Source organism: Miniopterus schreibersii (genome assembly GCF_964146895.1).
Source record: "Miniopterus schreibersii genome assembly, chromosome: 2".
In the NCBI taxonomy this organism is placed as follows: domain Eukaryota; kingdom Metazoa; phylum Chordata; class Mammalia; order Chiroptera; family Miniopteridae; genus Miniopterus; species Miniopterus schreibersii.
In genome coordinates this window covers 15383209-15400569 of record NC_138102.1, presented here as the reverse complement: position 1 = coordinate 15400569, position 17361 = coordinate 15383209, and the positions used below count along the sequence as shown (strand labels likewise).

The 17361-nt window shown below is 34.6% G+C and overlaps 1 protein-coding gene across 1 annotated transcript in view; it reads left to right on the top strand.

Annotated features, from left to right (window-relative positions):
• TEX15 (testis expressed 15, meiosis and synapsis associated) overlaps positions 1–17361 on the top strand; it is a 59211-nt gene extending 41850 nt beyond the window's left edge. The window contains exons 8-11 of the mRNA XM_081129262.1: positions 1693–8984; positions 10900–10958; positions 13471–14705; positions 17131–17361. Coding sequence (XP_080985388.1) covers positions 1693–8984; positions 10900–10958; positions 13471–14705; positions 17131–17171 — 8627 coding nt within the window. The 3' untranslated portion in view covers positions 17172–17361. The remainder of the gene's footprint in view (positions 1–1692; positions 8985–10899; positions 10959–13470; positions 14706–17130) is intronic.

Genomic DNA, 17361 nt, shown 5'->3' with positions numbered 1-17361 from the left:
AAACACTGTAGATTTACTTTTTTTCTGAAATTAATGCCAGTTTATAAACAGTATAAAAGAGTGCTTACATATGCAGACTACATGCCAATCTAAAAAGTTTTAAAATGTGAATCTTGTTCACTTAGTGGGGTTGGACATCTTTTCATGTTTGTTGACAACTTTAATCTGTGATATTTTTTTTTGGTACGTACTATGCCCACTTTTCTATTGTGTTCTTTTTGTTAACCTTTTGAAGATTTCTATATATTTTATGTACTCTAACGTATTTGTAATTATGTACTGAGTTGTCTCATTCTGGATTTTGTTTATAGTGCATTTTGACTTTTTAAAAATATTTCATTTGTATGTAACTGACTTCATTTTTAAATTTTTGTTCTTCTGACATACTTTTTCTATCCCAAGATTATAAAACTATTCCTCCATGTTTTATTGTAATACTTTTATGGTTTTTATTTATTTACAATGAATTTGATTTTATTTTGTTACAAGGAGTTTTGTAGGAATCTACCCTTCCTTTTTTCTGTTCACTATAGTTCCCACTCTTAAGAATTACATCTTTATTTGTGGTCATATTTCTACTATAGCTTACTATAATTAAAAAGTATAATCACAAATGGTTATAAAATTTAGAAATTTTCAACAAATCAGTCTTTAATATATTGGGGGAAAGAACCTCATGGTATTTCTCAGTGCTATGATTATAACTTTATACATGTCGTAAATCTTAGAAACAATGTCTCATCATTAATTTGTCTTAATAAAGGTATTTTTATGGTATTACTTAGCTATGAATGCTGTCTGAACATTTTACTTGCTGGATATGCACTTTTTAAAGTTCCTTTGTTATTATAAGATTGCATGAAGTTCTTTACGAAATTTTAGAAATACATTTTTATAAATTATAAAAGAAAATTTGGTTTTATTTTCTAGGTTTTTTAGGTTTTATTTACATATATTATTAGCAGATATGCTTATTTCACTATGCTTTTGGCTCCTGGGAAATATTTTGTGGAATTTTTTTTTTTTTAATCTTCAGCTGAGGATTTGTTCCCACTGATTTTGAGAGAGAGAGAAAGAAGCATAGATTGGTTGCCTCCCATATGCACCCCAATCAGGGATCAAACCCACAACCTGGGTATGTGCCCTGACCAGGAATTGAACCTGAATCTTTTGGTGTATGGTACAGTGCTCCAGCCAACTGAGCCTCCCAGCCATGGCTGTGGAACCTTTCTGACCTCTCATTCCTCATTTCTGCACCTCACTCCCCTTCCTTTCCTGGTTCTGTCCTCTGGCGGTAGAGGGAAAAAGCACAGTGACAGTAGGTGGAGGGCACAACTCTGCCTATTAATGTGTAGGTACTGTCAACTATCTGAATATAGGAAATTAATATTAGAAGTACCTGGCCTGTAAGCAACATTTTTGTTCCTGTTTAATTTTTCTATTAATTAGTATTTGACAGAATTCAATGTTTTTATGGCAGATACTTTCTTTAGTAAGGTCTTAAGGAACAGAATTTCATGCTTTGTCATTTATACTTTATTGGTTTGTTCCTTTTTCTGCTGAGAACATAGTTTAACCATCATTAGGTAATTTGAAGAACTTTCAATTAAAATTGTTTACTTCTATTTAATAGAGTAAGCTGTAGAAATACTTTTTCTTCCTATTTTTCCTATTTTCTTTTTATTTTCACAGAAAGAACATGCTCTCTGAATAACTGTACCGTTGCCAAAAGAATTGGAAAAGGAAAAGATGCTACTATCATCTTTGAGCATTTCAGAAAACCTATTGATGCATTTGTTCAGGAAAAGTGTTCATGCAGTGTGCTAAATTCTGAGATAAATTCTTCCAACTCAAATATTTCTAGTTCCTATGAAGATGTGCAAAATGGAAACATTTCTGTACTTGAAACATACAATGGACAGATGAAGCACAATTTAACAGAATGTAGAGACACTTCTGAAGTACATGCATATGATTCAGGTCTTTCATTTATTCCCAGTGATACCAGAGAAAGTGTTAATGGTGACCTCTTGTTAAATTTGACACATCTTAAAAATGTTTTAAGTGGTCTTCCTGCTGCTTTCCCTCTTCATAACAATATTGGCTCAAGCACAGTTATTACTTCAAAACTCATCAAAGACCCAAGACTTGCGAGGAGAGAAGAAAGCATGGAAAAACATAGTAACATTACAGGTTTAAATAAGAGTTTGCCATTTAAGAAGAGTTTAGATTTTGTTAATTCAGAAATAAACCTGTCTGTGCCAACTAGTTCTGCCTCCTCATCAGAAGTCATGCCTGGAGATGATGCTAGTCTTCGTAATTGTTTGGATGCTCCTTGCTTCAAAATTTCTTTTGATGGTTCACAATCTCAGGCTCACAGCATGGGCTCTAAGAACTGTGATTATACAACTCCCAATAAAACTACCATGGCACAGTGTCAGGACCAAGACAATTGTTCCTTCCCAACATGTTTGTCAAATGTAGTTTCAAAAGTTGAAAACCAAAAACAAAGTGAAGAAAAAGCCCAGAGATCCCAACAGAGAAGTAACATCCCACTTTTAATCAAACAAAATAGTGAACTACATAACTCTCTTGAATCAGTGAGTACTCGTACAAAAGGGCATAACAGTCACATCTCTCAGGAATCACAGTCTTCTACCTTAAAAACTATATGTCAGACTGGTCGCAAAACATCTGCAGATTTTCCATTCCAGAGGAAAGAAAGCATACATAAGTATATTCAAAATACTGGAAAGTTGAGAAACTTCACTGGCCTAAAAGACAATTCCAAACATTTAGAAAAGAAAAATTTGTGGAAAGAAATTGATAATTATTGTACTAATGAAACAAAAATTAGTCCAATAGATAATTGCATTACTTTGCACCAAGAATACAAAGAGGATGGGAGTCTTGATTCTTTTGGAAAAAATCGTGATCAAATATTAATCACTCAAGAGTTACAAATACCAAAATCTTCCACAAAGAATAAATATAAGCTAGGTTATCTACCATTGGAATTACAAAATAATCTTACTCCAAGAGTGCAAAGCCTTTCACAAAAGCATCCTCAACACTGTTTGGACAATGAAGACAACAGTCATACCGGTTTTGCCATTTCTCAAAAATTAATGGAACTGAAATTGGAAAAAACAAATCAGAACTGTATTAGCATTATAACTGATGCTTTCCAGGAAGCAAAAGACATTCCTCAGGCCAAAGAACTGCCAATGGATACAGTTACTTCATCTCATGACATTAAAACAGCTCATAACAATTCAAATTGCAGCATAGCTAGAGAACGTACATGTGTCCATAGGAAAAATGAAAGTGATCCAGTGTCATTAGAAAACATTCAAAGAGACCATAAAAAAACTTCCCAAATGGACGATAAAGGTCCAGATTATACTCTGTTCTGTAATGCACAGCTGAATAATGACATACACCTGAATGTTGATTTCAAAGAACGAAGAGCTAATGATAAAAAAAAACAAATTGAGGCTAAAGAGGAAAACATTGCTTCACCTACAGAAAACAACATAGAAGATGTATGTGGACATGAGAAGCAGGATTTTCATACAAACAATTTTATTAATATAGATGAAAGGCAGGAGAATAAAAATTACAATAATGTAGAAATTCTGGGTTCTGAAGGATTGTCTACATTTTATTTGACTTGGGGGGAAAAATATGTATCAACAGAAACTTCATTATTGGAAACTGAAGATACTATCACTGCCATAAAACAAAAAGATACACAAAATACCATGAGGAGTGTAGAGCATTTGACTACCATATGTCCCAAAATCTCAATGTGTGTACCCTCAAATGCTGCAATACAGAAAGACAGTGCTACGGTGTCCACATTAGACACAAGTCATGAAGATCACCAAAGATACAAGTTTAAAGAAACTTGCTCTGAGAGTCCATATTTGGGGTTGTTAGTAAAGCCTAGAGCTTCTGATTGTGAGGTGGGTATGGATAAAGACACTTTACAAAACTCCTTTCATCAGTCAATACGTGACAACTTAGTTCTTCAAAGTTTTGAATTGGAAAATGAAATTGAAGTAGAATCAGAACAGTGTGATGATGCTTTTCTATATCAACAAGATACTCATAGCCATGGAAGCATACTGTGTGAAGAATTTGGGGCCTTGTATGAAGCTCTGAAGTCTCGTATCGATTGGGAATATCTATTAGGAAGCAATAACAGGGAGAATGAAATTTTGAAAAGCACCACAAGAAAAGAGCCTACTAATCAGCGTTACTCTGATTCTTCCTCTGCACAAGAAGACGAAGCAGAGCTCTTGAACCCAATTTTACTTCCAGATCTACAAGTTACAGTTGCTAATATACTTAGGCCAGGATTCAGTTCCACTGTTGAGTCCCTTGCATTGAAAGATAAGTTTTGCAAATATATAACTGAAGCCACAAAACCAGAAATAAGTGAGGAGGAGGGGAAAGTTCCGGGATTTGAAATTTATTCCCGGTTTTCTGGTGAAAATTCAGATTACCTATGTGAGGATGAATTTGGTAATTTAAGCCAAGAATCAGGACTAGTGAGTAAATCTGAAATCTCACTTTCTTTTGACTTAAGTCATAATGCACACATGAATCACACGCCTGAAGAACAAAACAGTGGGCCTTTGCCCACTGAACTTTGGAATGTCACAGCAGTAAATAACAAAAGCAGGTGTTTCCTTACAAAGTCAAACACTGACTGTAATGACACTGGAAGTGACATGGATACAGAATCGAGAATTAGCAAAAGAAAGCCACATACGCCTTTTAGGGGCCAGAATGAACCACGTCATGAAATGTGTGAGAAAAAGAGGAAGCTAGCCAATCCAGACTCATCTGAACGTTTTTCTTCGTTATCCAAAGGACGAATTAAAACATTTTCACAGTCAGAAAAGCATATTAGGAGTGTCCTGGATATTCTAAATAGTGAAGTATCTTTATGCAAAAGCAAATGCCTTTCCAAAAAACTTGACAGAGCTCTTCTTTACTTAAAAAAAGCTCATAGACGAGTTAACACATCTTTGGAGCTTATAGCTAAAGTGGGAGAAACTTCAAGAAAGGGCCCGTTACCAAAGTCATATGCAATAATATGCAATAATTTTTGGGAAATTTGTGACCTTCAGGGTTATAGTTCTTTTTCTGAAAGAAGATATTATTCCACTAAGCATTTTTTTCCAAAAAGAAAATGTGACAAACCAGGAGAGAAAAAAGCTTTGGGATTTGAAGATGATAAATCATTAACTCACGTATCGAAGTACCAGTCTTATAGAACAAGTGGAGAGAGGATCACAAAGTGCTTTTCTAAGAAAAATATGGCCAACAGTGTCTCCAGAAGTCACACCACTATTCATGTGAGAGAATTTTGTGATCAGGAATATCCTGAATCACAGTTAACTCTGTGTTCCACATCCCAAAGTACAAGTCAGTCAGCTTATGACAATACCTGTATAAGAAATCCAAGATCATCAGAACCTCAACCCTTTTCTGGAAAAATGGGGTGTCTGTTTTCCCCAGACTGCCCAGATGAAAAAGTAACTAAAAAAGAAAATCAGATTGACATAAAGTCTTCATCTAACATTAATAAATATGAAACACCTGAGAATCATATAGCACACACAGATGCAATAAAAGGAAGTGCTGAGGCTAATGAAGTAATAAATAAAACTAATTCAGTATCTTTACGTTGCATAAAAGAAAACAACGTAAGTTTTAGCGCAGACCAAAATTATGATGCAGCTTGTATAGCTCACACAAAGGTGAAAACTGACATAGTTATTTCAGTCTTAGAATCAAATGTCAAGCACTTTTTGAATGTTGATAACTACAAACCAGATAACCTTACTTTATCTGGTTACAAAAGAAACCTGGAAGTAAATTTATTAGAAAAATGGACATCTCCTACTGAGAGTTCCAAACCAGACACTATTACAAGAAACATCCTTAGGGACCCATTAAATCAAACTCTAACAATAAGCCAAAAATGTAATAGTATTCCTCAATTGTTACCAACTGTTCCTGGGACACACACCGAGGAAGAATCTTCAGAACCTTGTTTGGATAAACAGAGAACTTTTGCTGTCGGTTCTTTTGCAGCACCCACCAATGTACCACACTATCAGCAAGGACATGGCGGAAAGGAGCTTCTGAAGACAGAACAATGCTCTTCAAGTAGTTGTGTCCATATAGACAGGAATGAAACAAACATTACTGAGAATTCTGAGTCGGATCTTATACCAGTAACTGAAGAAAGTAAAAGTTATGGGGAAAATACAATGAAGAGACCTTTTTCCAGTGATAGTTCTCAGCTCTTAAAAGATGTTATAAAGGGTTCCTCCAAAAGATATGTTTCAAAGAAAGACATTCTGGACAGAAAAATGTGGAAAGTGAAACAAACTGAAAAAGCAAAAGATTCAGTTCATACAAAAAGCATGAGTAAAGGATCAACTGTTATGAATGAATACAGAAATAAAAAGAATAAGATTTTAGGAAAATCCTATTTAAGTGAGAAAACAATTAAAAATAACCAGATTGATTCTCATCTAAGCGTTAAAAATACTAAGGCAATTCCTTTGAATAACACAGTTTCTAATCAGCTTAACAAAAGAGAAAAGGAGGTGATTAAAGTTAGTAATGAATCTCAGTTTGACTCCACCTTGCAACCAGACATTTCAGGAGTGAATCCTGTATCTGTTTTACATGTTTGCTCTGAAACCTCCAAAGTCACTACTCCTCAGAAGAACCTTACATCATACATGAATAAATTAAAAGAAAAACATTGCTCAGCTAATCATTCAGATGTCACAGCTAGGCTAGCTCAGATTTTGAGGAGGGCAGATGAGACATCATCTTTGCAGAGTCTACAGGAAGAAACTAAGATTTGTCAAAATATTCTCCCTTTATTTGTTGAAGCTTTTGAAAGAAAGCAAGAATGTTCATTTGAGCAAATCTTGATTTCAAGAGGACTGTTGGTAGAAAAAAACCTGTGGAATAATTGCAAACACAAATTAAAACCATGTGCTGTTGACTCCTTGGTAGAACTCCAAATGGTGATGGAAACTATTCAATTCATTGAAAACAAAAAAAGCCTCTTAGGAGGTGAACCGACATTCCGAAGCTTGCTTTGGTATGATGAGACATTGTACAGTGAGCTGCTTGGCAGGCCACGCGGATTTCAACAACAATCCAATTTCTATCCTGCTTTTCAAGGAAGGCTAAAATATAATGCATTCTGTGAGTTGCAGAACTATCATGATCAATTAATTGACTTATTAGAAAACACCAAAAAGGAAAATTCATACTATGCATTCTTGAAATGCAAACGACAGATTAATGAGTGTGAAGCAATATTAAGGCGTTGTTCTGATTGCTTTGACTTTTCTCTTTCTGTTCCATTTACCTGTGGAGTTAACTTCGGAGATAGCTTAGTAGAACTAGAAACCTTAAGAAAAAGTACGTTAGAGCTGATCTGTAAGTACGAGAGTTCTCCTAAAGTTGATTATCAACTTGGAAAACAGGACCATTTGTGGATTATCGTTGAAATGATCACCTCAAAAGTTAATTTTATCAAGAGCAATGAGGCAGTAGGTATTAATATATCTCTTTATGGCCTGGAACATATCTTTTTTGATGCTGCAAAGAGTCTTGTTTGGAAAGAGAAGAAACAATCTTTCAACAAAAAATACTCAGGACAGAAGAATAAAGAAACACTACTCAAGATGAATCAATCTTCTTTTTCTAAATTGCAAAAGATATATGATACATTGTCTAAAAATTTAAGCAGTGAACAAATTTCTAATATTGGGCATGAGGAGAATACTATGATGGCTTCCAGAAAGTCAGATGATCTAATCAACAAAGCAACAGTTAGCATAGAAAACTGTAGATTTACCAGTACTTTGCTTTCACACCCAGATATCAGTGGTATTAGTGAAATACTGGATCAAGCTGAATTTGCAGACTTTAAAAAATTACAGGAACTCACTTTGAGATGTACTGATCACTTAGCAATTTTAAAAAGGTACTTTCAGATGCTGCAAGAGGATAACAGAGAAAATGTTTTTATCACAGAAGAAAACGTTTTGGACGTGGTTGGAAACCACAACCATGAGGCTATAATTTTAAAACCTGCAGCCACTGAAACCTATATTGAAATAGCCATGCTCTCAGAAACACTTCACTTTCTTAAAAACTCAATGGCAAAGAAACTAGATAAACAAAGGTTTCGAGGGATGCTTTGGTTTGATTTGTCACTTCTTCCCGAGTTGATTCACTGCCAAGAAAAAATGGCTTCTTTTTCATTTCTTAAAGATAACTCAACAGATTGCCTTTGGAAAGTGATAGAGACTGCTATTTCTGAACTTAAGAAAGATCTAGATGTTATCTACAAACATAACGAAGCTGCTAATTGCTCTTATGCTCTTCATTTGTTCTCAAGAGAACTTCAAGAACTTTCAGAAATTAAAAAACTTCTAAAGAAGTCTGAGTATTCTGCTTCCACATATATTGACTTCATGCCATGTATAGCATCCATAAATTACGGGAGCACTGTGACAGAGTTAGAATACAACTACAATCAGTTTTCTACATTGCTAAAAAATATATTGGTTGCCCCGCGGAAAGATTTAGGGAAAATGGCCCATATTGTGAAAGTCATGAAAACTATTGAACATATGAAGATAATATGTACTAAGAATGCCAAATTTACCATTTCCTTCATCCTGTGGCAAATGCTGCATAATAGAGAGAAAACTTTCCAACTGAAGAGAAAAGAAAAAATGAATGTTCATGTAAAACCTAAGAAAAATATCAATAAATCCAGTACTTGTAGGAAGGTGCCCTCAATTTCAGAGAGCAGAATGAAAAATGTTTCAGATTCTTCCAGAAAACGACCTATCACTGTAGACAACTATCAAGACTCTCAGGAACAAAAGAAAAATACGACTGTTTCCAGCTGTAAAAAACAAAAGGTAATGAATGTTTAAAACAAAACCTATATAGTATTATTTTTGAAAACAAGTCTAGCCTTTAAGCAAGTAAGTAGTTAGCAGAATTGTAAAAATTGAGAATAGTTTAAATACTGCCTTGCAAAATGAATATATGAAAGTATTGGTTTCAACAATTTATATTACCTGTAAAACATAAATTATAATGTATATGAGACATACCTTGAACATGTCTTTTAAATGTACAAATTAAATAAATTATTTAACTTACAAAACCTTTCTTGAAAGGATTTGAATTTTAATCATTTTTTTTAAGGGAAAGCCCAATATTACCAATGTGAGTTCAGTGAGTGACCAAGTGTTTACTGAGCAGCCTCTACGTAACAAGGCTGTAGTTAATGTAGTGAATATTAAAAACTGGCCAATGGAGCTTGTGTTCTGGACCATTATCCACATGGAGAAATAGGACAGATTTTTTTTTAAATACTTTTTTATTGATTTTAGAGAGGAAGGGAGAGGGAGAGAGAAACATCCATGTGAAAGAAACATCAGTTGGCTTGAGCCTGCCACCCAAGCATGTGCCCTGAGCAGGAATCGAACTAGCGACCTTTTGGTGCATAAGATGATGCTCCACTAACTAAACCACACTGGCCAGGGCAGGACAGATATTTTTAAATATATGATTATGAAGATATAGAAATCCTATATAAACACATTTTATTTAACAAATTTTATACAGCATTTTTTGTGTGCTTGACGCTGTTGTGATATTGTACAAATACTAACCTTTTTTATTCACAAAGCCTTATGATGTAGACACTATTGTTTTCTTATTTAAAGGTAAGGAAACTAAGACATAGAAAAGATAAATAACTTTCCTAGTGTGACAGTTATTATTAAATGGGAGAACCCAGATGTCAAACCAGGCAGTCTGTACTAACTAGTGCCTCTACTTTGCTCTCAGAGGCTTCTCTTAAAATTTTTCAAGAATTTCTCAGTTCAGAAGTATAGAAAAACCTATATGCAAAATGAAAGGTAGGATTCTTTCTCAGCTTACTCTAATTGTATTCATTAGTTAAACTAGTTCTAGAGATTAGGAAAATGCATAATAAACAACCAAGTTTTGGAAGTATGTTTATCATACTAAAAAGGTGTAAGTATTGAGAAGAAAAGCAAAAAAGAGAGAGAGGTGGTTTATTTGTTGATTTCGTGGAATAACAAACCTAAAGCCTGGCTTTAAAGGAAACAGACGTTATCATCTGAGTGTAGAAATGAAGAGAATATATAAGTTCTGGAAAACAGCATGAGCAAGGACACAATGCTTATTGACCTATCTTGAGAAATGAGTTTAAAATTAAGTCCTAAACAGAAAAATTAACTTAGTGGACAAGCTAAGGATGGAGAAGATTGTTTCAGATTATTAAATGTCTTAAATATAAGCCTAAGGAGTTTGAACTTAATTCTCTACATATTGACAGATAGTGTCCTGTGAAACATGTTTTTTCAGTCATTTAAAGGTAGAGATTCTGAGTACACTTAGAAGTAGTAAGTCATCCAGGGCTTAGACAAGGGTGCTGTTTTGCAGAATAAAAAAGGAAAATCCATGTTTGATATTACTTAGAATGGGGCTTAGTGACTGGTTTACTGAAAGGTCTAAAAGAGGGAGCAGTGGGAAATGGACTCCAAGATCTATTATAAAATGTGAGGATAAAAAGAATTTTGCACATTTTTTTTTAAAGTGTCTCCAAACATTAATGAAATATGGGAAGTCCAGCAGAGTCACTGCTTTTCAAAGGGGAGGGTCATTAATGAGTGTAGTGTTAGTGTATTTTAGATGATGACAGAACAAGCCAATTGCAAATATCTGATATTAAAATAATAATTTATATTGTATTTTAAACCATCACCAATGCAGCTTTACTTTGTATCTTTTAAACAGGTTAACATGAAAGATGTCACAAAAATCAACAAAGAAAAGACAACGTTAAAGCATGCAAGGTAGGGATTGCTGTTAGTCCTATCTGAAGAAAAACGAAACAAAACTGAGCACATATTAAGGAACAAGACTAAAACATTTATTTATATACCTGTGTTGGATCATACATGTAATTTAGGGGACAAGAGTAAGCTAAGGAGGGAGAAGAGATTGTTTCAGATTATGCAGCTGCTTAAGCAATGCCTAAAGAGTTAGAACTTTATTCTGTAAGTATTGAAGGGTAAGGTCCTGTGAAATGTATTTTCTCAATGATGTAAAGGGTAAGGAGATTCTGAGTACAGGTAGAAGTCATAAGTCAGCCAGGGCTTAGAAAAGAGGGATGGTTTTACATTAAAAAAAGTAAAATTCATATTTGACAAGATATTACTTAAAGAATTGGTGGGACTTAGTGACTGGTTTTACTAAAAATGGCGTAAAAGAATAGGATAAGTGATTAGATTGAGTTTTCTAATCTTGTGGACTTTACAGACCAGTCACATTTCAAAATTGGTTAAAAGATATAAATTGCCAACTTATATTACTAAGTGGGAGCTTAGTCATAGGCAAACACATATTATAAATACACCAGTGTTGCATAAGAGGGTGTTTTAACACTATACTATACAAAGAACTTGATTTCAAAATAAAGCCTAGCTCTTTAAACTGAGTTATTTTTATGAACATCTCACTACATTATGTTTTTCTTATTTTGACATGAAGTGGCTCCACTGGACTTGCTGATCATCTCTTGTTTTATTCAACGCTGTAAGATCTTCAATTTATGATAAGCTTCATTTTTTCCATTTTTTCTTTTGTTTTGTAAAGGAGAGTGAGTAATATAAAATAAAAAATATATGATACGCATCCTCATTTCTGTCTCTCTTGGTTTTGCTTTTAAAACATTTTTTACATAAGGTAGGCTATTCCTTTTTTTAACATATATGTATTTTTCTTACTGATCTTTAGAAAGAAAGGAAGCAAGAGGGAGGGAGAGAGAGAGAAATGGATGTGAGAGTGAAACATCAGTTGGCTGCCTCCTACCCTGTCAGGGATTGAGCGTAGGGCCCACAAACCCCGGCATGTGCTCTGACTGGGAATCGAACCAGCAATCTTCCAGTGCACAGGACAACACCCAACCAGTTGAGCCACACTGGTCAGGGTAGTTTTGCCTCTTTAAATACAGCAGTTTAGCCTAGAGTGACTCAGTTGGTTGAGTGCTGTCCTGTGCAATAAAGGGTTGCCGATTCAATTCCTGTTCAAGGCACATGCATGAGGTATGTTCGGTCCACAGTCGGGGCACATGCGGAAGGCAGTCAGTTGCTATTTCTCTCTCTCCCCCCCCCCCTTCTCTTTCTCTCTCTAAGCATGTCCTTGGATGAGGATTTTTTTAAAAAGATAGATACAGCATTTTATTTCCTGGCACACGTGACTCTCAGTAGTTATGCAGTGGTGTAAAGATGAACAGGCTGTTAGAAGGATAACATAAACCAGCTCTGTAATCATCTTGGTTTTGGTAACTAACTATAGGTGGTATTTACACTCAAAGAATCAAACTTTGTTTCACTTAGCAGGAAAATGGATTATAAGGTTAATAAAAGATGCTATCTTCATGAAAGAGTATTCTCTAAGAGAATACATAAGAGGACAGATGATGCAGGCAACTGTCAGTCATAAGGTGGAGGCATCTCTGAAACATCATTGGGAATGTGACAAAGTCAAAATTGTACTTTCTTGACATTTTCAAAGTCTTGTATGGGGTTGGATGATCTAGGTTATCATTAAAGTGCTTTTTAAGGAAACTGGAGTAAGTAAAATGTGGAGCTTTTAGTTTCATTAAGTGGAACATACAAATTCAAGGCCAAAGATTAATTTCTCTTGATTGTAGAGGAATGGTTACTTTTTTCTTTTCAACAGATGAGACACCAAAAGATAGAATTACCTTGGGGACCTGTATTAACTGTTTGGCTCTGTACATTCCCATAATGGATTCTTCCTTCAGCCAGCTTGAAACTAAATTTATGTAGGAATGCAAAGGATATTAAACTGGCAAGGAATTTTGGAGGTCTGCTTTTCCTATTCTCGACCTTGAACAGACAAAATATCTTAACAGTTAGCGATAACACAAGGTCTTCGGGGGCAGGGCACATCTGGTAGTTCACCAGTTATATATAGCCACATGTAAGTAAAGAGGAATGTCAGTGGGTTGGAGGTATATGAATTAGAAACTACACTAAAAAAAATGAATAGTGATGCTTTTCCACTTCTAAAAGCCTCTATCAGTAAATGTCAAAAGCATAAAATTCTTTACAATATTGGAAGCACTGTATATTTTCGAAATATGTATTTGAAATGTGGAGTATCTAAATTCAAGCCAAGGTGGTAAAACGGGAAATATAGTACTTGTATACAGCCAATAGAAAGAGAAAATGTTAATCTTAAGAACTCTTCTCCTGAATAAAAATTTCAAATATATTTATATTAAAACTTTGCAACTGTATATTTAAAATTGTTTTATGTATATGTTACACTTAATAGGACCACAAGATCTCATCCCAAAAGTGAAAGTGAAATAGGACCAAGTTCATCTAACAACCAGCAGAGAAGCTTTGGATCTCCAAAAAAGGTTGAAATGCAAAGATCACTACCTGGCTCACCTTTACCTTTAAAGAACTTAAAAGACACTTGCACGTTGAAGTCGGCGGGAAAAATAGATTTAACTAAAGTTTCATCTGATGCTTCAGAGAATTTCTCTGTACAACAGGGAAATGTAAATAGCATGAAGAAGAGAGATGTGAATTTTAGTGCTGCTGAAGCAAAAAGGAATAAGAAAGATTATTATTTTGTAATTTTTGACCAAAAAAGCATAGATGGCACCTTTTCAGAAGACCATGAAACACCTTCACAGAAATTTCTTAACAATTCCCTAGATCCCTCAGACATAAAACCAGGAACTGATGCTTCTCTTCTGCCTGCTGCATCAGTGCCCTCAAAGCCTATTTTCTGTTTTGTGAGGGATATCCATGCCAATTTAGAAATGAATGACACTGTCATTGAACTTCAAGATAATGAAATATTAAATTCATCTATTAAAAATTCTACAGGCACTAATTCTCCAGAACCCATATTTGTCCAAAACAAAATACCTGTTCCACAAATAAATGAAACACAACCTGCAAAAGCTGAGTCAAAAGAAAAATATATGAAAGACACATCGAAGCCCAGCACAGTACCTGTTGAAGCATCTGAGAACATAGCCCTTAATGTCAGTCAAGCAGCAGAACAACAGAGTAATGAAAATTCAAAGGCCCTAACTCAGAATGCTGCCACATATGAGCACGAGCCTCCACAATATGGATGTACCCCAATATATAATGCTTCTGAACACTCATTTGGAACTTTATATCCTTCCTATACTTGGTGTGTTTATCATTACAGCAGCAACAATGGCAGTGCCATTACCCAGACATACCAGGGCATAGCATCGCTTGAAGTACAGCCACTTGCTCCTGAGATGTTGACTGCAGTTCCAAGTACTGTGCAAAATACACATTCTGATCTTTTGTATTCTCAGTACTTTGATAACTTTGCTGGGGGGCCACAAACATACGACTTTATGCCAGAAAATGGGTATTTTCCATCTCAAATACCTGTTTCTTACAATGTCCGGCAGCCAGCTTTTTCACAGTATGCGTCCTATCAACCATTACCACAAGCTGCATACCCTTACCCTCCTGACTCAGGTGTGCTTTCACAAGTTCCCTGGACTTACGGTGAGTTTCGCAAGTTTTAATGCTTGCTTCATTGAGTTTTCACTTTTATCTTTTTATATTTATAAAATGGCATTTACAACAAGTGGTGATACATAGCAGTCATTTTTCTGTGCAGATGAGTAGAATTGTTCAAATACCAGACAGTTAAATTATGTTGTCAGGTGAAAATCTAGTTGCCAAAAGATGGAAGAAAAAGAATTGTTAATATCACTCATATGTTCTTCAACAAAGCCTAACTTTTAGGGAATCATTAAGAAAATTATAGTTAACTCATACCATGAAATATAATGTAATCATCAAAGGGCTTACTGAAGTTTTAATGACAGTTTTTTAAAGCTATGTCATGTAAATTTACCTATTTAATCAAAGAAATGCATATAAATACTGATATGAAGTACACCACCATTTCAGCTTGTCTGCCTCTGGGTAATAAAATTTGGGGTGTGTGGAAAGTGTTTTTCTGTATTTTTCTACTGGGAGCATACATTATTATAATAAATGGAGAAAAATAGACTAAAAAACCAAGGTGGGAAAAGAAACTTCAATCCAATAAAGCAGTCTTTCTCTTTCTGTCTGTATTCTAATATACTCTTGGCAGAAAGGAAAATGGAGTTAATTGAGATGTGTTGATAGGACAGCATGGTAGTTTGCCACTGGAACTTGAAAATATTTTTCTTCAATGTAATTCTGTTTGTAAAATATTATGATTATTATATAATATAGATTTTTTAAATTAAATTGAAATACGTATTTACCAGAGTTAAAGCAAAATTTTAAAACAATTATTAATAATTCTGCAAAAACTAGTTATTCTCTAACACCCAAATAGTCTACTGTTAGAGTTAAAATATGCTCTTAATAAAGTTGACCTCTTAATGTCTTAAGCAGAGAATTGTAAAGAATTTCTTTTAAATTTAAAAATTCTCAGCCCTGCATTTTCTTACAAATTGATAAGTAGAAAAAATTAATTGAATTAATTTCATCTGTCTGATTTGGACAAGAAGCAACCTATTAACATAATTTCTAATTAAGAAATCTGATCAGGACAGCATAGGGAATATTGTCAATATCATAATAACTATGTATGGTGACAGATGGTTACTAGACTTACTGTGATCACTTCATAAGGTATAAAATGTCCAAGCACTATATGGCACACCTGAAACTAATATAATATTGTATGTCAACTATAATTTTTAAAAAAGAAAACAAAAACAACCCCTGACCTAAGGGAATTTCACAAACAAGAAAAAAAGAGAAATCTGATCACCGGAGCACCTCTGCATTAGAGTTGACACTGGCACCTAACACCTAAAGGATAAATTCAAATTGGCTTGAAATACAGGGCCCTTCACAGTCCTGTATATACAGTATAACCTCATCTCTCACCACTTAGACCTCTGAATGCAGGCCGCATTGAACTCCTAACTCCCATTTAACATTTCCTCTTGTACTCCCATGGTACTTTTTGTGTGCGTGTCTCACATAAGGCATGTGAGTGTTGTGTGGTGGTGTAATTATCTGTTTATCTTTCCCTTTCCTCTCTGCCCCACCAAATGAATTTAAACAGGACTGGAAATTTTTCACCAAAAAAGCAATCTGAAAAAAACTCTGAAGGAGGGAGAAAGAAACAAGAGTGGGAGAGTATATACCCCTTTTTGGTTAATTTGATAGATTGCTGCTGTTGCTGTAATGATAAACACTCTAAGCATGGATGTGGCAAACCTAGGAATAAAAGTTGACATCTTGAATGTAATTGTTTTGTAAAGATTCTCATAGTTGGAGCTTCCTTGTGTTCTTAATAATTAAGTTGCTTGTGATGCTAAAAAAGATATCTCTGGAATCAAGTGCAGCTTTGATTCTCAAAATTTTTAATTGGTACCTCCTTGGTTATATTAGCCAAGTAAAAATAAAAATAAAATAAACTATTCTCTACTTATTATAGTATCCAAAAGTAACTCTAAAAAAAATTAGGAGGCAATATAAGCACATCATTTAGTTTTTATGAGTGCAGATAATCCCACACTTACAGAAACTACATCCTTCTAAAGATATGAAAATCCCTGTGGCCCACTTGCTGTTTAGTTTTATTCATGATGCTGTCGTTCAACACCTTAAATGGAACTAAAGTAAGGGACTAAATGAGCCCTGTGTGCCAGACACATTACATCATTTATTCCATTTAATTCTCACAAGATACCTAAGAGAGAGAGAGATACTGTTGTTCTTTTGCAGATGAAGAAATTCTCCTTGGGGAGCCTTAAATCACTTTGTCAGGATCCCCTCTCTAGTAAAGGGCCAATGTGCCATTTAAACTTTGACATCTTCGGCACTAACTTATCTCAGGTCTTTCCATTATACTGTTATGTACCATTAGTCTGCACCGTTAACTTATCTCAAATCTCTATGGGGTTTTTTCTTCCAGTTTCATGGCAACATCAAGAACTCTTTCAGCAAGGACGTTGAAACAGTCTTCTGTCTACTGAAATAAAGGAGATTTACAAGTTTTTCCAAGTGTATTTTACTTATATACTTTTATGTTAACACTTTAAATATATGTAAGTGTGGTAGGACATATAGATCATACAGCCTTTATAAAATTGTTAAATGTAACAGTGTATCATATAATGCAATGGGGAATCAATTTCTGATATCC